Consider the following 22238-nt stretch of genomic DNA (forward strand, 5'->3'; position numbering starts at 1 on the left):
TTACCCTTCAGATGAGTTTTCTTGGGAGAGTGATAGCATCAAGATCACTAAAAACCTGACAGGCCCAAAAATGAGAGTGAGTAGCTCATAAGCCCAAAGGATGAAGAGGAAGTATCTTGCTTTTATAGGTTTTCAAGGAGACAGGGATAAGTCCCCCACCAAATGCCCTATTCTACCTACTAGACATGATCAACCTCTAGGTTTAACTTAAGGCTCTCTAATGTCTTGGCAGTAGGGAAAGGACAGGCCTTGCTTACAACTACAGAGGGAAAAGGAAGAGCTGCATGGTCATGGCAGATCTCTCATTCTGCCTGTGAAGAGACAGCATAGCAGGAAGTGGCTTGATTTCTGGGAGAGGAGTCAGCTAGAGATTCTGTGATCTACAAGTTACATCTATGGAATACAGCTATGATATCTTTCATGTTTTCTCTCTTATTTTTCACTATTAGGAGGGACATCATCAAGACAGAAAGGCTTTCTTGGATGTATCCGTTCTTTACACTTGAATGGACAGAAAGTAGATCTGGAAGAGAGAGCAAAGGTCACGCCTGGAGTCAGACCTGGCTGTCCAGGTCACTGCAGCAGCTATGGAAGCAACTGCCACAATGGAGGCAAGTGTGTAGAGAAACACAGCGGCTACTCCTGTGACTGTACCAACACACCATATGAAGGACCTTTCTGCCAGAAAGGTAAGGTGGGCATGCATGCCATTACTGTGTGTGGTCCTGTAGCATCCAAATATTATGGCCAATGATCCCATACCCTTAGACCATCCATACCATTTCTACTGCAGGAAATGCTCTCCTACCCACATACCATGGTTAAACAATGGTAACTATGTCTTCAGCAGCCATCACTATGCTAGTTATATTTTTCCACTTTTATTTTTATTAATTATACTTTATTCACTTTGTATTCTCCCTGTAGCTCCCTCCCTCTCCATTCTCCACCCATGGCCCTCCCCAAGTCCACTGATAGGGGAGATCCTCCTCTCCTTCCTTCTGATCTTAGTCTATCAGGTCTCATCAAGAGTGGCTGCATTGTGTTCCTCTGTGGCCTGGTAAGGCTGCTCCCCCCTGAGGGGGAGGTGATCAAAGAGCAGGCCAATCAGTTCATGTCAGAGACAGACCGTACTCCCCTAACTAGGGAACCCATTTGGACACTGAACTGTCATGGCGTACATCTGTGCAGGGGTTCTAGGTTATCTCCATGAATGGTCCTTGGTTGGAGTATCAGTCTCAGGAAAGACACCTGTGCCCAGAGTTTTTGGTTCTGTTGCTCTCCTTGTGGAGCTCCTGTCCTCTCCAGGTCTTATTATCTCTCCCTTTTTTCATAAGATTCCCTGAACTCTGTGCAAAGTTTGGCTATAAGTCTCAGCATTTGCTCTGATACCATGCAAGGTAGAGCCTTTCAGAGGTACATAGGTTTAGAAGATCAAACTACAAACTGTGCAATAACAGAGCCATCTTTTCAGTCTGAAAGCATATTAATTAACCTCCTTTAACATATTAAACTAAATAAGCTACTATTTAGTCTAGCTTAATCTAAAAGTCAAAGAGAAAAAAAAATACCAAATATTTCCCTTGAAGGATTCTGTAATTTAACTTCTCTCTCTATTCTGACTTCTCCAATTCATTGGGATGCTTGTTATTTTCAGGAAACGGAAAAATCTCTTAGGGAAAAAATATGCAGGAACAAACTTTCAGACAATATTAAACCCTGCACCAGAGCTGGAAATACATAAAACAGGTCTCATCCCAATAGCTCTTCACTGAAGACAAAATTTTAAATTTTTCTGTGACATTTGGTTATTTTGTTTGTAAAATGCAGATACTACAGCACACATGAGGAGGTAAGAAGAAAACTTGTGGCAGTTGAATTTTTCATTCTGAGTTCGTGGATCAAACTCAGGTCCTTGGGTGATGTAAGAAGTGCTTTTACCCACAGAGATATTCCTAGCCATTTTGTAGATGAGAGCTCATGAACTCATAGCAGTTGTGGATGATAAATATAAAAACATGCAGTTTGGAGGGAATATGTTGGGGGAGAGAAGAAGGAGTTGGAAGGAATATGATCACAACACATATTATATATCTTAGTTTGTGTTGCGTTGCTGTGGCAAAGGCCATGACTAAAAGCAACTCAGTGAGGAAAGGGTTTATTTGGTCTGCAGGTCACAGTGCATCATCAGGGGACAGCAGCACAGGAACTCAAGGCAGAAACTTCGAGGCAGGAAATGAAGAAAAGTCAGTGCAGGAATGCTGCTCACTGGCTTGCCCCCATGGCTTGTTCTGCCTGTTTCCTTGCAAAAGCCAGGGCCACTTGCAGAGAAATTGTACTGCCCACAGTGGGCTGTCCCCTCTCATGCCACATCAATCATTAATCAAGAAAATGCCCACACCTACTTGCCCATTGGCTGATCTGATGGAAGCATTTTTCTTAATTTAACTTTCCTTGTTCCAGATGCCCCTGGCCTCTGTTATGTTGAAAAAAAAATTAACAATGACAATTGACCCCTTGTCAACTTATCACACTAACGCATTACTATGAAACTGTAATTTTCCCATTCTTGCTTTTCTGTAATATCTCATGTTTATATCAATATCACTGTATAAAGCATTCACACGTTTATTTATTTATTCATTTATTTATTTGTTTGTTTTTCTTGACAAGGTTTCTTTGTGTAGCCTTGCTTGTCCTGGACTTGCTTTGTAGTTCAGACTGGCCTCGGACTCACAGAGGTCCACAGGCTGTTGACTGCCTGAGTGCTAGGATTATAGGCATGTGCCACCATGCCAGCTACATTTTTAAAAGTCCTAAAATTTATAAAATTCAAAAATATTTAAAATTTTATTCTCTAAATATATGAATTCTCTCTAAAAGTCCAAAGTCCCTGAAGTGTTTATCCCTCTAATGTGAAAAATGAGTTACATTCTTTCTTATTTGAAGAGGGAGGAGCCAAGGCACTGTCCAATCAAAGCAAAACAATACTAAATGCAGACAGTGTAAGAAGGTCAGGGCTTGGCCCCTGGAGCCCACTCATGATCTGCACTCGCAAGGGCAGAGGCAGCTCCCCTTCCCTGGCTCTGCTATCTGCAGTACACGTGGCTCCTTTGCTAGACTCAGGCCAGCTCTGTCCCATAGCTGTTATTTACCTTGGCTGTTGTCACACAGTCCTGACAGGTCTAAAAGGACGGGCTCTCTACCATCACTGATGGCTTCCTGGCCTCTCTTTTCTGACTCTGACACTACCACATGGTAGCAAACCAGCTTGTCCAAATGACCCCTCCAATCCTGGGCTTTCTACTGTAACTGAGATTATATTCTCACCAATATCCTCTCCTGTCCACTCATGATGCCGTACTTCATGTTCTCCATGGCCCTCTCAGTACAGCAGTTTCATACCACAAAAAAACAGTGCCATGTGGAGATTCTTACACATTCCCAGGTTTGTTGTCAGCTTGAAATGTACATTTAGACTCTCTGGACTGCAGATTTGTATGCTGACCCTGAGTAAAACTTCCCCCAAAAAAGATTTTGCCTCAGTGAGGCTGGCCTCTTATTAATCACAGCTGATCCCTCAGCACCAACTAAGCAACATCTGTTATCTGAGTAAAGCACAAATTTCTCCTGTGAAGATTTTTAATTCAACCTATCACAGGAACAATCCTGACAGCTTATTCTTCCCTCTGAAACTTAACAAGCCAGGCCTTGCTCTCAGTGTTAGGTTTCATATTCACACAGGTAGCCCAGTGGACTCTGAGGACTCAATGGCTTTTCCAGCCCAAAGTGCCAAATACCTTCCACAGTCTTTGTCAAAACAGAATGCTCAGGTCTATCCCAATAGTACTCCATAACCTGCTTTTGATTTCTGTTTCAATTTACTCTCTTTTGGTGTGATAAACACTATGGCAGAAAGAACTTGGGGAGGAAAGGGCTGATGTGGATTAGAGGTCACAATCTAACATCAGAAGAAAAGGCAGTGACCCAACACAGGGACATGGAGGCAGGAACTATGCCATAGACCAGGGCAGAATGTATACTGGCTTACTCTCTGTGACTTGCTCAGCCCGATATTATGGATAATCCAGGACCACTTGCCCAGGGGTGGCACATGCACAGAACAGGCTGGGACCTCCTAGATCAGTCATTAAAAAATTCTCCCACAGACTTTTCTGTTGGCCAATCTTATGGAGACATTTTTTCAATTGAAGTTTGTCTTCCTGACAAAACTTTTTTGTTACCCTGACCTGTGTCAAGGTAGTGAAGAATTCACAAAGACAGCAAGTATAACATTCTTAAAGAATTCGCAAATATGTTTTAAACTAACTTGAAGACAAAAGTGCTCTCAGTTTTCATAAGGAGAGAGAGCTCTGCTAACGTCTGAGAAGCTGGAGGGCATCCTTGAGTGGTCATTACAGGAAGCACATGCAGATTGACACTAAGACAGGACGCCAAGCCCTACACTGTACTGTAGCAGCTATGACAAAGTCTTCTGATGGTGGGGGCACTTGAACAGTGGACCTACCTGCATTTCTCAGGACACATCATTCAAACACGCCATAAGCCATCCCTAGCTTTAGCCTCATTGTTGCAGGTTCCCTCTTCTGCAACACTTGTATTCATTGTCTTCTGTCAATACTGCCACAACTGTTGCCCACATCTGTTTTTCATTTTGACCCATAAGTTAAGTGAGCTTGTGTCTTTCTTAGCTTTTTCAACTACTACTTTCTTAGCTTTTTATTACTACTCCATTGTTTCCAATTTCTACCTCTATGTGCAAATTAAATGATCCCCTGCATAAGCTATGGATATAAGATGTCCTTCTTTACCAGATATTTATCTTGACAATTTCCTCTGGGAAAGTGATGTGGAACTGGAAAGTATCTCTCCAAGAGAGACACTTGAGCAAAGGATGGTCTCTGCTGGGGTGTTCTCCCCTGCTTTGTGTTGCAGCATCATGTATGTCAGGGATGAGGTTTTTAAACATCTGGAATTCCAAGAATGGAATTAATGACATGAGCTCCTTTACCAGTGCTGGGCCAAATTCTGTTCCATATAATGCTATAACAAAAGGAGGAAATGTTCATCTAGACTTATAATTTCAGAGATTTCAGTCCACAGTGCTTTGGCCCTGTTGATTTTGTCTTCACTTAAACAGGAGACATCATAGTGGATGATTGTGACAGAGAAAAATGTACTTCTTATAGCTTCTGTAAGCAGAAGTGAGAGGGGGGTGTGTGGAGATCCTAGCACCCCCTCAAAGTCATGCTACTAATGGCCCAGGTACTTTCCACAGGCTCTACCTTAGTAGATTGTTTATGAAGATTTATCCTTACTTTTTTGTGTATGATTGTGTTAATTTTTGCCATGTGTATGATGCAGCCCAAGGAAGCCAGGAGAAAGCATTAGCTTCCTTGGAACTAGGGATACAGGTAGTTGTTAGCTCCCTGAGTGGGTACTAAAAACCAACCTAATATCCTCTGGAGTACAAAGAGACTAGGCTCTGAGCTATCTCTCTAGCCCAGGTGATACGACAATACCTCTCAGGTTTGGGAGAACTTTGGTTTATTTGCTACGCTGCTTTGCTGCTTTGCTTTAGGGATTTTTTTTCTCATTTGTGATTCTGATTTCATTCTGAATAAAAAAAATATTATAGAAATATCCTTCCAGGTATGTAGCTCTTTGCATTTTATTCTTTAAAAAAGCTTTATTTATAGTTAGGCTTTTAGTTAGATATAATTTAAATGCAAAGAAATTCCTCCTATTAAGGTGGATGGTGTCCTTGCTCCTATTGCTTTCACACATACACAACTCCCTAGTTTCAGATTCTTTACATTGTCCACCTCCTCAAACTCTTTTGACAACTAACAGCCCCCTGCCCTCCTCAGAAGCCACTTTTCTCTTTCTGTCTCTGTGAATTAGCCTGGGATGGAACTCTCATATAAAGGAGCTTTAACACATGTTGCTTCTTCATATTGCTTTTCTCTGATTAGATAATAGTCACTTCATCCATGTTATAGAACTTTTTCTTTATATTGCCAAGGTATTTTGTGATTACTCCCTACTTTGCTTTCCTGTTTGTTCATCAATAGACACTAGACTGTTTCCATTTTCTGATGTTTATGAACAGTACTACTACTGAAACTCATGTGCATGTTTGGGAATAGCACAGGTTTAATTTTTGATTTTGTATGCTTTTATTACATTTGCCCACTTGGGTGTGTGAACTGTTGGGGCACACGTGTGTGGTATGATCCTGTGAAGATAAACAACTTTCAGAATTTGATTTCTCTTCCTCTACCTGTAAGTGAAGGCACAATAAAGAAACCATGGAAATGGCTATGCCATGGGGAGTATAATTATTTTGTTTGTAGATATGAGAGACAGACAGACAGACAGACAGACAGACAGACAGATGGAGAAGCAACTGGAAGAGTCCAGAGCAGAGAGAAAAAGAAGCAGATAGGACAGACCAGGGCCAGGGCTGTCTCTCCTGCAGGGGTAGGGGAGTGACAGAGGGAAGCAGGAAAGAATAGCAAAGAGACCAGCAATGGAAACTGGTAAAGATGGACAACGGTGGGGTGGGGCTTGCCAAATCTTGTAATCTGGAATATCCTGGGAGCTAGCACAGTAGAAGGGTAAGATGGACAAGTAAACGAGGATGCTACTGTGAGCTTTGAAATGCATAACAGTTACATGTGTTAGGTATCAGAGGAGACTGAAATTTAGCTTTGGCTTTGATATTCAACCATAGGTGTATGCCAAGGGAACTGGCCCCTTTTGGCAGGCAGAAGTCTGTTTTGCAGGCTCCTGAGGAATGCTGCCTATAAGCATACTATCCACCAGAAATCCTCCTGGAGTCCAGCCTGAGCTGAGCCTAGACATTCCTGTTGGACCAAATCAGTGAGCCTGTCCTTTCTGGAGATGCTTGGTTTTTTTCTCATTTACCTGACATCACTGTGTAGCACAGTGAATAAAGTTCAGGTCATAAACTTAGTGGGTGACAAGTGTACTTACCTGCTGATCTATCTTGCTGGCCCCATGTTTTTTCTCTCTAGAGGAACTGACATATTGTTTTCAAAATGTGTTGCAGATTTTCCGTCCTTAACATAACTGTCCTACAAAAGCTCCAGTTTTTCTTCACTCTCACACACATGTTATTGTATGCTTGTCTTATAGCAGACAGCCTACTGTATGGGAAATGGTGCCATACTATGGCTCTGACTTGCTCGTACCTAATGACTAGTCATGCTAAACATTCATTCAAATCGTTACCTTTCATTTCGGTGTCTTTTTTGAATAACTGCATATTTGAACAGTTTGCAAATTTTATTCTTGTCGTTAGGTTGCATTTTTTCAGTCTTCTGAATATATGTCCCTTATAAAATATAATTTGCAAATTTATCCTCCCATTATGTGGGTTTTCTTCTCACAGTCCTCATTATATCATTTGAAACAAAAAGCTTCTTCATTCTGATGGAGCTCAATTTATCTCCTTTCTTTTATTGCTTCTACTTTTACTGTCACGAATGAGAAATAAATGGTGGATTCAAGGAAGTAAAATTTGTACCTATAATTTCTTCTAAGTATTCTATAATTTGATCTCTTCTATTGAAGGCCTTGTTACATTTTAAGTTATTTTTTGTATATATTGTATGATTTTGCTCTTACATGATTCCCTTATTTATTTTACCAAATTAAAATTTATTTATTCATGCTTGTGTGTTGTGTATGTGTGTGTGTTTGTGTGTGTGTGTCTGTGTGTGTGTGTGTGTGTGTGTGTGTGTGTGTGTGTGTGTATTTGCTAGCATGCCCAGGGCACATGTGTGGCCAAAAGACAATTTTTAGAAGTAGCTTTTTTTGTTCTACCATGTGGTCCCAGGGACTTAACTCAGGTCATCAGGGTTGGCTGCAAGCACCTTTACCCTATGGACCACAGTGGCATCTTTGACATCCATATGCCTGGGCATCATTTGTCAGTGTGTAATTCTTTGCCTTCAGCACTCTTCTATTGTTGACTGAATAAATAGTGCTGCCATTAAATTTTTGTCACTAACATTACTAGATAATAAATTTGGAAACTGATCTACAAATCTAGAATGTTAAACCTAACTTAATCGTACACAATCATTTTAAAACATCACTGACATTTAATATAGTGGAGATTATGGTATGTGTTTTGTTTATGCTACTTGCTTCTTTTATTTCATACCATAAGCATTCCTACATATGTCATAAGTATTTGTAAGCACCAGTTTTAACCACTGCAATATTTCCCATTGTAAACACTGTCTTCATTTATTTACTTCATCTATGAGAGGAGCTCTGTGGAAAAAACTCTGGGTTCAGGTTCTCATTCATTTTTCATTGCCCCTGTGCAGATAGTAGTTATGCATTTAACCTCAAACTTCTTTGATTTCCATATTTATAATATATGGAAAATGCAGGAATTTTATATAAGGGACCATGTTTAACATTCAGTGAACACCACACACATCATTCAAATTCTCCCTAATGATATCTCTTACTATTTTTTGAAATGTTGTACTATCTCAAACTAAAATAATAATAAAATTTAAAATTCACTGAATGTGCTTTAAATTTTACTCATAAGTAACTTATGGGAAACCAAGCCTATTCCAGCACTTTCATCTCTTGTCATAAAACATAAGAAAATGGATGAGTAGCAGCATTTGTTGAATTTAGCTTACACTGAAACAAGTAATAACTGAATATTAGAAATAATAAAAATTAGTAGAACAAGAACATCATTTTAACATGTCTAATCATAAACATCTTTTCATTTTTAATTTACTGTTTTGAAAAGAAAAAGAAATATTGTATATGGACATACCTCATATGGTTTTTATACACTGTGAATCACATATGCATTTGACTATATACACAAACATCCAACGAAGTCTTTTATTTTGTTAAGTAGAAAATAGTAGCTGAAACTACAGGTCATATCCACCTACATAAAACACTTGTATCAAGCAGTTGATGATCCAATATCTTCATGGCCAGAAGCTTCTGCTTCATTTTTTTAATATAAGAGACACTGACATAAATTGCTTGGTAAACACAAAACATCCTTTCTAAACCTTTCCCTATTAATTGTACTATTAGCCCAGGTCTGTGAGACAACAAGCATAAACATGTAGCATCAACTAAGTGGCACTACTAAAGACTGTTGACAGGAATGTCATGAGGTAGAAAAGCGTCAAGAGCATTAGTAAGCAAATCCAAGTTTGGCTATGTTCTTGGTGACCCACACTTATCCAGAAATTATCAAGGGAGGATTAGGAACACTGCATGCTTCTCTGGGAAGAAGAAAAACCTATCATAAACCTATAGACTCAAGTTTACTGCACAGTTTTCCAGGCAGATGTTTGCTCACAGGTCTATAAAAAGCAACATTTCCTTCACACCTGCACAGAAACACATGAGATTTAAAGTTGCCACAAGTACAGACTGGATCCTGGCAAAATCAGTTTTTCCACATGTTGACAGATACACTGTCTATCACAGGATATATTTCATGAGGGCTAATGATATAAACTTAGGTTAAATTATCTTCATTTTTTTCTTTGCTTTTGTGTGTTTGCAGTATGTATGTATATGTTTATGTGATTGTGTGTGTGTGTGTTTGCATGAACATGTATGTGGAGGCCACGGTTCAATTACAGATTTCCTGTCAGTTGTTCTTCAAAATTTGACACTCACCAGTTGCTAGACTAGCCAATGAACATCACAGCTTTTCCTGTCTCTGCTTCCCCAGATCTGGGGTTACATTTAAAAAACTTCACTTCATATCCCAATCATAGCCTGCTTTATCCTCTCCTCCCAATTACACCCTCCCTTTCTTATCCCGCATTCCCCTTCCCCTCTCCCTCTAAAAATGGGATACCTCCCACCAACCACCCCAGCTAATCACCCCAGCACATCAAGCTGCATCAAGACTAAGCATATCCTATTCTCCTGTGGCCAGGCAAGGTAGCCCCACCAGTGACAAGTGATCAAAAAGCAGACAACAGACTCCAAATCAGAAACAACCCTCACTCCTCTTACTAGGGAACCCACATGAAAATCAAACTGCCCATTGGCTACTTATATGTAGTGGGTGTAGGTCCAGTCCATGCATGGTTTTTGGTTGGTGCTTCAGTTTCCACAATTCTCCCTGGGCCATGTTAGTTGACTCTCTGTTGGTCTTTTTGTGGAACTCCTGTCCCCTCTGGGTCTTTCTATTCTTCTCCCTAGTCTTCCACAAGGCTCCCTGCATTCCACTCTATGTTTGGCTATGTGTCTCAGCATCTGTTTCCATCAGCTGCTGGGTGGAGCCACTCAGAAGACAGCTATGCTTGACTCACACCTATCTTTTAACATAGATGCTAGAGATCCAAACTCACTTCTTCACTCTTGTTCATCAAATATTTGAGGAACTGATCATATAGTGGAGTATTACAGACACTCCACAAGTCCAAAGACTATTTCATTGAATAACATAGAGACTCATAGAAAGGGTTGAGTGTTAGCATTAACTTCCTCAGGCATGCTTGTAATTACAAACAATGGCTACAAAGAGCTTGAGAAATGCTTCAGTCAGCCAAGTGCTTGCCTCACTAGCATGGGAGTCTGAGTGTGAATCTCCAATTCCCACATGAAAAACAATATGCATCGCATGAGGAGGTGAGATACTAAGAGTTCTGAGCTCACTGATCAGCCAGTTTAGCGACTCCACTCAAATATAAAGTAGAGAATAATAAGGAAAGCATCCACCCCTTAGTCTCCAAAATCAGCACAGATCTACATATGAACATGTTGATATACACAAAAGAAGGAACTTGATCCTCTTCAAAATTATCAAGAACACATCATCTGATTTTTTAACACCCCTCACCTACTGCTGAGTATAGACAAAGCAATAATCAGGCATTGTAGCTACCCTGAGTAATAGACTACATGTTTGAAAGCATGCTCTCTTGTCTTCTCTTTTGCAGAGATTTCAGCTCATTTTGATTCTGGCACCTCCGTTACATACATGCTTCAAGAACCATATCCGGTAACCAAGAACATAAGCCTCTCATCTTCAGCTATCTACACAGACACAGCTCCATCCAAAGAAACCATTACACTGAGCTTCATGACAGCACAGGCCCCCAGCCTCTTGTTCTTCCTCAATTTCTCTTCTCAGAATTTTCTGGCTATCCTGCTCTCCAAGAATGGTGAGTGATGGTGTCATGAAGCCACAAGGCCAGTCTTTCCAGGAAGGAAAGTTCATGCTCTGCAGTATCCTGCAGAGACTCACAGCTAGGCAGCCTCAGTCTAACCTTCATTTCACTTCACCCTTATGAGCTGTAATTAGTATTCTGGGCCTGTGTCAATTTGCAACTCAAGTCCAAACACATTGACTTTAATTTGTCTTAATTATCTAGCAGTAATTCTTTACATTTTGTTCCATGCTGAAATTCATTAAGTGTGATGATCATAAGCAGGTCTGAATTTCAGAAGGATATTTGCCACATGCACACTGTCATCTTTGCTGCCATGCTCATCACTGGGGATTGGTAAAGAGTAAGTACTGGCTGAGTTTTTAGATGGGCATTGTCCAGGTCTTCAAGGAAAATATGATGTAAGAGTCATTACCCTATGGCACAGGACTTTACCTTTGAGAGTTTGATTTTCTCTTAGAGGCATTAATTCTTCTTTTTTAATAATGACTGAATATAAAACTGTGACATTTGCCACTCTGAAATGGAAAGACCTGGATTATATTGCTTGGCGAAAGAGTACTACTATTTCACAAATGACATTTTGTTATTTCTTTCCTTTCTTGCAATTATTAAAATTAGTTATAAAGCTAATGCATTCTTGCATGTCATTGTTTCCTGACTTCACATACATAGGTAAACTCGGGTGTCTTTTGAAGGCTGCATTTCATTTTTATCTGTGCTTCTTTGCTGGTGACATCCTCAGTAATCTTCCTTAGCTACTTCCTGCTGACACTAGGGTGGTGATAGGGAGGCCAAAAGACTGTAATGCTGGCCAAGTCCAGGAAAAGTAAAGTGTTTTGATGCTATCCAGGATCTGTGAGAACATCCATGGCTTGAGGTGAAAGCACACATCTGGCTTGCCAGACTTTGGGGCATCCCCACAATGTACAGGAGACCCACAGGTAAAGGGGCACAATCTGGCAAAGCAGTCTTCATGAGCAGTGCCAGCGGCCACAGGAAAGACACTCAAGAGACACAGCCTCACCCATTATTAGGATTTTTCTCTGCAACAGGAAAGAAAGAGCCAAGAGACCATGTCAGTAAAAAGAAAAAGATTATTCACCCAAGGGAAGAAATCTCGGTGAGAGTCGGTGAGAGTCGGTGAGAAGGGCCAACCATAACCTTGAAGGCCATGGTTAGAAGTTACCGCCATTTCCCAGTGAAATGAAAAGATACTGGTCAGTGTATCAGGCAAAGGGTTTATGCCAACCACGGAAGGGAACTTATCAATCTGCCATTATTGTATGTATGGATGTAGCTATCAGGTAGCCAAGAAAGAGGAGTCCCAAAAGCAGGGAAAGGTGGGGAAGGAATCCCACTTTTTGAGATAGAGAATAGGTGTGGTACTTTTCGCAACTGACCTGAGAGGTGGATTCCAGTGAATGTTCTGCAACTTACAAGAATCCCTTTTTAATTTTACAAAGGAGATAAAACTTAAGGCATGTTAGATTTATCTTTGTACTTTGCAGTGTAATATACATTATGGAAAAAGGCAGTAGACATAAACCTGTTTGTTAACAGCATAAACACTCTTTAAGGTGTGTTCCAGAAAGGCAGAAGCCTTTCATGAAGTAGAAGGGCAGAAGCTCACTTGACCTTAACTTTTTGTATGATTATACATTATGGAAGGGTGGCTTATTTTTTTCTATCCAGAAGACTGGGTGTATATAAATCTACAACAATGAGAAACAACTTTTAGGTTTATACTTAAAGACAAACCAAAGAAGATTTAAAATCTTGAGCTTGGAATTATGGTAGTGGATTGTATAGTGGAATATTTTAATAAGAGTTAGATTAGTAAATCAGAACTCTAGTGATAAATGTCAAACCTCTAGAATGTCAATAGCACAGTAGCATAGCAACAGAAGGTAATATGAAGCATTTTTATTTATTTAGAATAATTTAAATCATCTCAGACCTTCCACCCTTCATAACTTGTATCTATCAACCTTAAAACATCTTTTCAGTCCCTCAAGCTCATACCTTACAGAAACTGAACATTTTGAGAGTGCAGTTGACCCCTTAGCATCTGCTGTTAAACTGGTCTTCAAACCTATCAGAGATTGGAGAAGGATAAATTACCACAGGAAACATAATCCAAGAGTCCTATGTTTGGTTAATATGACAAAGGCTTATGCATTATCCAGTCAGGCTTCCCATTAAGCTCCTTTAGTGACAGTAGCTTTTATGGGCACAAATTCTAGGGCTACATTGCAGCATCAGTCTTCTGTCTCTGGGTCCTTGGAATATAAGGGGCCTTTCCATGGGAGAGAAATTTAGAATTGCCAACATTATTTTTTTCTAGGCAAAATGGGGCTGTCAGCTCTCTGGCTGTCATATTTGTCCACAGTTCACGCAGGGCCAGTGGGCCAGTTGGGGTGGATCTATCCAGTATCGCAGTAACCAAGTGGAGTCATCATTGGTCATGCCCAAATTTTCTTGGAGGCCTTGGGATCACCACTAGAAAATGGGGTCTCTGTCACATTAAGCTTTTTTTTTTTAAACATCTATAATGTACTAGTCTCCAGATTTTCTGACAAGTTTGAAGACCATCTATTAAATTTAGCTGAGCCAAACAAACTTTAATTGTATAGTTACCCATCCAAGGCTTAACCTAGGATAAAAACAAGAGACTAGGTACAGCTTAATTAATTTTTTTAGCATGACTGTAAATAAAAATTTTAATTAGTATCAAAGCAAAACTTTCAATAATAGATATAGTTCATAGACTGACAAACCTGCTGATCCTATCATATTGTATGAGTTATGAATTTTATAACCAATAATACAGTGGAACAGTATGAAATAGTTTTAAAATTACACTTGAATTTATTATATCAAATTTATTAGCCAGAAAGCTTAGTGGCGCATCTAGATTACAGGCAGCTCATGGAGGGAAAAACAGAATTCATTCATTAATTCAGAAATTAATAAAGACATAGGCAGTTAGACATACACCAGATAACAATAGATGGTCCATAAAATATTATAGGTGTCATTTATTCTGAGAAAAAGATAGTGGGAAGAAACAGTAAATACAGACAAGCAGAAAAGCAGGGAGAAACAGAGAAGAATGATGAAAAGGAGGAGAAAAAGGAGAAGGAGGAAGAAAACAGGAAGTGGAAGAGGAAGAGAAAGATGGTGGAAGGGAAGACTAAGACAAAGAAGAGGAGAAAAAGGAAAAGGAAAAGGAGGACTCATTATTTTTCAAGACCATGAGCCATTTAATCACCTACTTACTAGTTTAAAAGTTAATGTCCAAAACCATGCCAATAGATCAGACCTTTAACTTTGCCACATCAAGCCTTTGGAGTGTATGTGGCTGTCTTTGGATGCTGGGGCATGGACAGTTCTGTTAGGGCTCTGAATCATTGAAGAAAGACTCCAAAGTCAGATGGTATGCAAAAACAAAGGGTATTCATTATGCAGAGGAGTCCAGTGTTATGCCCAGATAATGAGACCCCCAAAAGACCACCAGGAATCTGATTCTGATGCAAACACAGAAGGCTCTTTTATTGCAAGCTCCAGCTTGAGCCACAAATGGTCCCTGTCGCAGCAGGTTAGGAGAGTGACCCCCGGGTTGAGTGGAGCAGAGTTTTTAAAGGGAAAACTTGCAAGCCAGGAATTCCAATCTTTGTGTTATAAGATTGGGTAAGGGTTGAGCAAGTGAGGTGACCTTTACTGCTATTGGTGGGTGCCATCTGAGAGAGTTGCTGAGGGAAGTACACATATCTACAGGAAACATCTGGTCCAGTTTGGCAGGTACATATTTGTACATCCTGTGGTGTTTCCTGCAACTGGGTGTGTACATTGTTGTTGAATATTAATATTTACTATTGATGTATGTTTTAGTTAAACAGTGGTTATTCTTAAACCAGCTGTATTCCTAGAGCACAATGCTGGGCAATAGTTACTCCATCCTAAACCTCCAAGCCCTCATAGTTTCCTCCCTTTCAGATTTACCACATTATACTTGCTTTCAGTCATATCTTAGGTCTGGTTCATCTCTCCTTGTAGTTTCAAGTCCTCTCCTGCTGATCTCTGCTCTCCAATTCCTACTTGCTTCCTTCTCCTCCCCTCTGGACCAGGATGGGCCACCCTATTCTCTCCATTTCTCAGCATTGGCTGGTTTATTTTTTATTAAAATACAGAGAACAAATGGTGCCATGTTTACACAAACTTGAGAGATGTGATGCTTAGAATAAATTTCACAATGCAATATCTGGATTGAAACCAGATAGTGGGGTAGAGAAATCAGCATTTGAATGAACAAGGGTAAATTGTGTACATTCCACAAGAACATAATACCAAGAGTACATCCTGTGGTTTTTCCTGCAACTGGGTGGGTGAGGGGTCATTCTTGGGTCAATACCTTTAACAAAACAGATTGATAATTCAAAATGGAGTTTGCTTAGCCCTTACATCCCCTCCCAAATACTGACTTTAGAGGCCCAGTCATAGGACTAGTTCTGGTCTAGGTTGTCACCATTAAGACAATGATATTGGGTTCTCATAATCATGAGCTGAACTGTGCTTAACTTCTGTTTTATATATTGTAATAATTTATTAAGCATGCAGGACCCAAAGGTCAAAAAAAGCAAGAAAAGTAGAAGGGGACCTAGCAAGGTAGAGAGAAGAGTGGTTAGCCACAGTGAGGTACTGAACCATGATTGGAACCAACCCTGGGATTGTTCTCATTCTAATTTTCTTTTTTCTAGGCCTTCTCCTACCTTAGCCTTATAATCTTTGATTATACCCAAATAGTCCATGTAAAAACAGCATTCTTCCTTAAGGGTCAGACAGGGTCCTCTTGTTATAGGAATAAGAATTATAGCCCTCTTCTATTTTGTCATATAACCTCTGCCAAAGAGGACAGAGAGTCTTATAAGTGGGAGATAACAGTCTCCAGCATGTCTATGTCTTCATCTATGGACTCTCTAAGCTGGTTATAATATTAATCTTGGAGTACCAAGAAAGAGATTCCAGTCCCAGCTCCTGCAGCCCCCAACCCCAAGATAACAACCAATGTTAGGGTAGAGATGGGCTCCCTCTTTGTTCTGACATACAGATTCATTATGGTAGAGGGGGAGTCCCAGAAGGAGGCAAAGTCTCCAGTATGGTAGGTTAAGTGAGATACTAGCGGCACCAAGATGAAGAACTGGCCAGGGGACTAGAAAAGTTGACTGTGAGCTCAGGGAGTCAATCATGTTGAACAAGCCCACCTGGTATTGGTGGAAGGGATCAGGAACTTAGTCTTTTCAAAATCAGTGAGGTCCTGTGTTAGATTACAAAACTCTTTATATTCCTTAGTAACTTTACTCATGCACATCCTTGCTCACTGGCCTGTAATTGACTGGAGTGTGAGTCTGACCATGGAGGACTGTTGCCATCTGCACAGACTATGGTTATCAGAGGAATTATAGTTACCCATGGTGGCAACACCATGATAATAGGGAGGTTTTGCATTGTAGCATAACCAACAGGACTGGCTTAAATCAGGCCTGGACCCATTAATCGCTTAATATGTAGGTAGCATGAGATCCCAGAAGGGATCAGAGAGACAGACAGGACCATGTCATTCTATTAATAATCTACTTTTTAGCAAGAAACATATGTAAGAACAAGCTTCTTATAGACATACAGTTCATACAGCTCTAGTACATCTAGACTATCTGCCAAGGATACTAGGTCCAGGGGGAGGGGATCAAAGTTGACTGATTCACTCTGGAAAAATCACAAAACTTTAGGAAGAGAGTGACTTTTCAGTCAAGTGAGATAAGTCAGCATTCTCTTGGCAGAAAAAAATAATAACAAAAATATTTTCGTTCCTAATTTTATCATCTGATTTTCACTGCATGTTATAAAATATGAATGTGTGTGAATTATTATTTTCTCTTTGCTCTGATAAACTGTACCAATAAAGCAATTTAAGAAAAAGGGGTCATAATTTGAGGGACTAGTCCATCACATAAGAGAAAGATGCAGCAAAAAACTGAAGGCAGCCAAGAAGCAGAGAGAGAAAGATGGATTCTGGTGCTAAGCTCAATTCCTTCTTTAAGTCTAGTGCAGGACCCCAGATCATGGTCTAGCATAGCCCACTTTTAGAGTAGGTTTTCTAACTTCCCTTAAAGTTAGATAAAGATATGCCCTGAGGCTTATCTCTTTGGTTGTTTTGGATACTGTTAAGTTGACAAACAATGCTAAGCATCACACTGTCTATATATGTACCTGGCTCGCAAGTATTTTAACTGGTGCTTTGGGTTCCTTACTGGTTGAAATAAACAGGTAAAGTTAGAAGATGCACAAAGAAAGCCATCAATCTATGCTGACATTCATATAAAATTCAAATCGTGCTTGCAGGTCACCTTCCCTTTGTGGTTTTTCTGCTGCCTCTGGCATTGAGTGATTTGTGTGCCTTTGCCTCAGCATTTCTCTTTTATCAATTTTTGAACATATAAATTTATAAGGTCCACAGTCTGAATTGCTGATTCTACACACCTGAAAAGGAATAATTATAACCTGTGATACTTTGCATTTTGTATTTGCTACCTCAAGGGAAACAGAAATAAGAATGGATCAGAAGAGTAAGTACCTTCAAAGTATAAAACATGAGAGTTGCCAGACAGGATCAAGTTCACAATGGGATATCCTCACTGTCCCTGCTTCCTTTCAAAGATGCCCTTCAGAGGTCACTATTACATCTTGTCTCCCATCTCTCAACACCAGTTTATGCTTGAGATGCTTTGGGCAGAATTTGGATGTACAGGGCTGGACAAATATGCCCCAGATGTGTGTATGTATGTATGTATGTATGTATGTATGTATGTATGTATGTGTGTATGTATGTAGTTGGCCTCATTCAGCCCTGACTACTTCAGTTTCTTTGATTGCTGTATTGACAGTTTCCAGGTTAGACTTGATTGCATCATTGCATACATGCATGTGCTTTAAATATATTTTCCTTTTCCTTCCATAATCCATGTCATAATAATATACCTGTGACCAAATGCAACCTTTCAACAATGGTTCCTCAAGGGTAAGACATGCCCAGTATCATAGAGTTAATCCACCATGCTAAGTAGTGAGTCTGGGCAGGGGAAGAAAGACATGTAGATAGAATGAGAGGCTGACACTGTTTCTTAATTCTCTTCTTTTTGTTGTAATTAACACTTTAATTTTTTGGTTTGCTCCTAAGAATCTAAATATTATTATGAACTGAATTTTGTCCCTACTTCACAGCCTCGATGGTGAAGTCCTGATTTCTCCCACTGTCCTTAAGGTTAGATTTGGAATAAGAGAGTAATAAGGTCATGTAGGTTGAAGCCCTGACTGTAAGGAATACACTGGAGGACTTTGTCTTCCCTTGTTCCTGTAGCATGTAAAGACAAAGTGGTTAAGTCAGCCTCAACAAGCAAAGATGAGGGCCCTCTTCAGGAGGAAAAGCTAAACAGCTCCATGTTGTATCTACAGCTTCTGGAAGCATAAGAAAATAAAATAACAGGTCTTATAGCTAGGTCAATGGTTACTCAGTACATGGTATTTTATTTTTACCAGTTAAGTAAAGACAAAACAAAATGATGCATATGTATATATCTCCTAGACAGTAATATACAAAGCATTTCATCACCTTAGTTATAGGAGTAATAATGTGAATTATTAGCTTGATATTGTATTATCAGACCATGAATAGAAAGGAAAATATTTAGGACACTTGATATTAAAGTTTAATTAAAAGAAGAAACAGAAACTGCCCAGAGCCTAGAAGGTGAGTGCTTCACAGGCAGGAAATTACTAGAAGTGAAAGATAAAGCTATGTGTATTCTCACATTAGGAGGCTGCCATTGCACTGGAACAGCAGATTTGTCTATATACAAACATGAAAGCAAGACTGTTTAAGAATGGCTTTTTCTAATGTCTTAAGAGAAGTAGGGAGATTAGAATAGGGAATAAAAAATCAGAGAAGAGAACATATGCGAAGTCCTAGGAGGGCAAAATCAAGTGGTGGAAGACTGGGCTGTTGTCTGCTGAGGGTTCTCCTATTGGATTGACTATCTTTTCTACTTGTGCTTATGTGTTTACATCAAAGGGAGATGAAGGAGAGGGAGAAAGTGATAGAGCAGGAGAGAGACAACCTCCTCTATCAATGGACTTGGAAAGGGGCAGGGAGAAGACCAGGGAGGGAGTGTGGGGTTGGGGAAGGAATGAGGTAGAGGGATACAGCTGGGACACAGAGTTAACAAAATGTAACTAATAAGAAAAATACTATTAAAAAATAAGAGAGAGAATGAGGGAAATTTCTAAATCCTCTGTGTCTTTTCTTGGAAGGATGCTAATTCAGATAGATGAGGGAATATCCCTTATGACATCATTTTGTGACTGGGGAAATTGATCTACCCTTTTGTTGTTTTAGTCTTTTTAATAAAAGTCGTCAAGAATGGGCTCAAAAACAAGCTGAAAGGTAACTTAGAGTTTAAAACAAAACTCCAAAGCAGGAAAATTTTAACTCTTTGCAGCTTCCCAGAGAACAGAGACACAGAAGACGAACAGAGAGCCATGCTTCTGAGCTAGGTGTAGAGATTGACCTCATGGCAAAAAAAGAGAAAACTAAGGAAGCTCAGAATGTTCGAAAAAGTGGAAGGAAGCTCTGGCAAACAGAGAAGAAAATGGGAGAGTTATAGTGTCAGAAAGAAGGACATATCCAATAGAACATCTTGGCAATTATGGAGCTGCATTAAGGGATTCAAGGAAAGAAAGGTACATTATCCCATTAAAAGAAAAATTACACTTTACATCTCTTCAGCTTGGTTTTATGTGACCAGCCTTCTTGAAGGGTGGTCCTTTGGACAGGTGATTGGCCAGTCCAGTTAGATAACATTTGGGCAGGATATAATGGTATGTTTCTACACAGAGGCAGATTCTATTCTTAGTGTAACAATTGACATTAATTATCATCTTCAAATATAGCCACACTGAATATTAAGCTTCAATATACACATTTTATTTATAACACCTAAAATGTATTAGCTAAAGATAGATGTATATGCAATAGAAAAACAAATATAGTATTATTGACTTTCAGAAAATTCGTGAAGTAAAGAAATGTGTTTGATTCATGTTAATAATATCACCCTTGCATAAAGCATCTTAGCTCACACAGTGTTCTCTGGTTCAAATATGCATCTTGCCTTTTGTAAGAGAAAAAGTCACACAGCTAGCAATTGCAGGAAATCCCCATAGAATCCATGTGAAAATTTTGTAACCAAACACAATGGTTTAGCCTCTTGGGGCAGTAAAAAGAAAAAAAAAAAAAAGAGTGAGGTATCAAGGAAAAGCACAATTCTCACTTCAAAAGGGATAAAAGGTATTGGTGACTAAAGACATAAAACAGAGAGTGCTCAGAGAACACATATTTCTCTCAATTTTTATGTGGTAAGTTTGATGACATTTTGATGGTAACAGAAAAAAAATCACAAATTAACAAACTTCTTCAATACATTGGGGAAATATTAGGTAGGATTGTTAAAGCAGAAACTATCCAAGGACACTCAGCCATTTGGTTGATGAGATCTCATGGCCTCTTAAGTTAATAAACCTCAAAAGGTTTTATTTGTCAATCATGAAGAAGTCAGCTCAGAAACAAAGATCAGCAAGTGAGAGCTATGAAGGGTGTCAAAGATGGCCCATGACAAAATGTACATAGGATAGACATGCATACTCAGTACAGCTACAGGTTCTAGGTCAGAATCCCATGTTCAAACAACTGGCATAAATGAACACCATTGGGCAGAGCATTTAGTGTTAGATGAGTAAAACTTGCCTGCATAAGGTCCTTCTAAGGAGAGTAGAAATCAGTTGGCAACTTTGGAAGTCTCCTTACAATTTCTCCAGTGAGTCTTAGCTAAAAGACCTGTAGTCATTTAAACAGAAACAACTTTCCCAAATCTGCAGGCATCAACATAATAACAATGTCACAGGACTGCATTGGAGAACTTTGGGAAGAGGGTGTGCTTCCTTCCTAGAGTGTTAATGAACAAAGGCTTCTGAATAAACTTGGGCACCAGTGGAGGCTTAACTGAGTGTTACTGTTTTTCAGAGTATTCTTTCTGAAGTTCCATTTAGCCACTTTTGGCACATGTGCAGAGGTGGAGATTAGGACTTTGTTGATCAGTTGCTCTGTGGCTATATTTTCTAAAAGCCTCTGGTTCTTCTCCCTTTGTACATTGCTAGTTTAAACAACTCTCAAGAAATGTTTTCTGGGCACAGGGACCTTTTCTGAGACTGATTCTCCAACCAAGGACCATGCATGGAGATAACCTAGAACCCCTGCTTAGACATATAGTCCATGGCAGCTCAGTCTCCAAGTGGGTTCCCTAGTAAGGTGAACAGGGGCTGTCTCTGACATGAACTCAGTGGCTGGCTCTCAAAGGAGGAGCAGCCTTGCTAGGCCACAAAGGAGGACATTGTTGCCAGTCCTGAAGAGACCTAAAAAGTTAAGGTCAGATGGAAGGGGAGGAGGACCTCCCTTATCAGAGGACTTAGAGAAGGGCAGGAGGAGATGAGGGAGGGAGGAGGGGATTGGGAGGAAATGAAGGAGGGGCTACAGCTGGGATACAAAGTAAATAAACTGTAATTAATATAAAAAATAAAAACTTAATTAAAAAATGTTCTTAGAACTGAGCAATTTCTTGGTTCTTTTTCAAGCAAGATTGCTTTCTTACCACAATGGTGTGCCTCTAATTATTTTCTTCCCTTGTGAAGCTTAGAGGTTTGAAAACAGGGTAGGGATGGGAGGGTCAGGTGCTTGAGGTACCCTCTTTTTTTTTCACCTGTAGATTTGGGATAATTATGTTGTTCTAAGTTCACCCAGCAGGTTTCAAGGATTAATGAGAACCTGCTTTTAGTGTTCAGGGAACAGGTGAAAGATGTGGGATAAATCCAAAATACGGTTATTACAGAATGCAC

The 22238-nt window shown here is 39.7% G+C and overlaps 1 protein-coding gene across 3 annotated transcripts in view; it reads left to right on the forward strand.

Annotated features, from left to right (window-relative positions):
* The window catches only part of LOC110563726 (contactin-associated protein like 5-1-like), a 785262-nt gene that overhangs the window by 661197 nt on the left and 101827 nt on the right, over positions 1-22238 (forward strand). For 2 of the 3 annotated variants that reach the window (XM_060371606.1, XM_060371607.1), the window contains exons 18-19: positions 450-689; positions 11004-11228. In XM_060371606.1, coding sequence (XP_060227589.1) covers positions 450-689; positions 11004-11228 — 465 coding nt within the window. The remainder of the gene's footprint in view (positions 1-449; positions 690-11003; positions 11229-22238) is intronic. The other variant, XM_060371608.1, reaches the window with a different exon arrangement.

This window comes from Meriones unguiculatus, chromosome 18 (genome assembly GCF_030254825.1).
Source record: "Meriones unguiculatus strain TT.TT164.6M chromosome 18, Bangor_MerUng_6.1, whole genome shotgun sequence".
Taxonomy (NCBI): Eukaryota; Metazoa; Chordata; class Mammalia; order Rodentia; family Muridae; genus Meriones; species Meriones unguiculatus.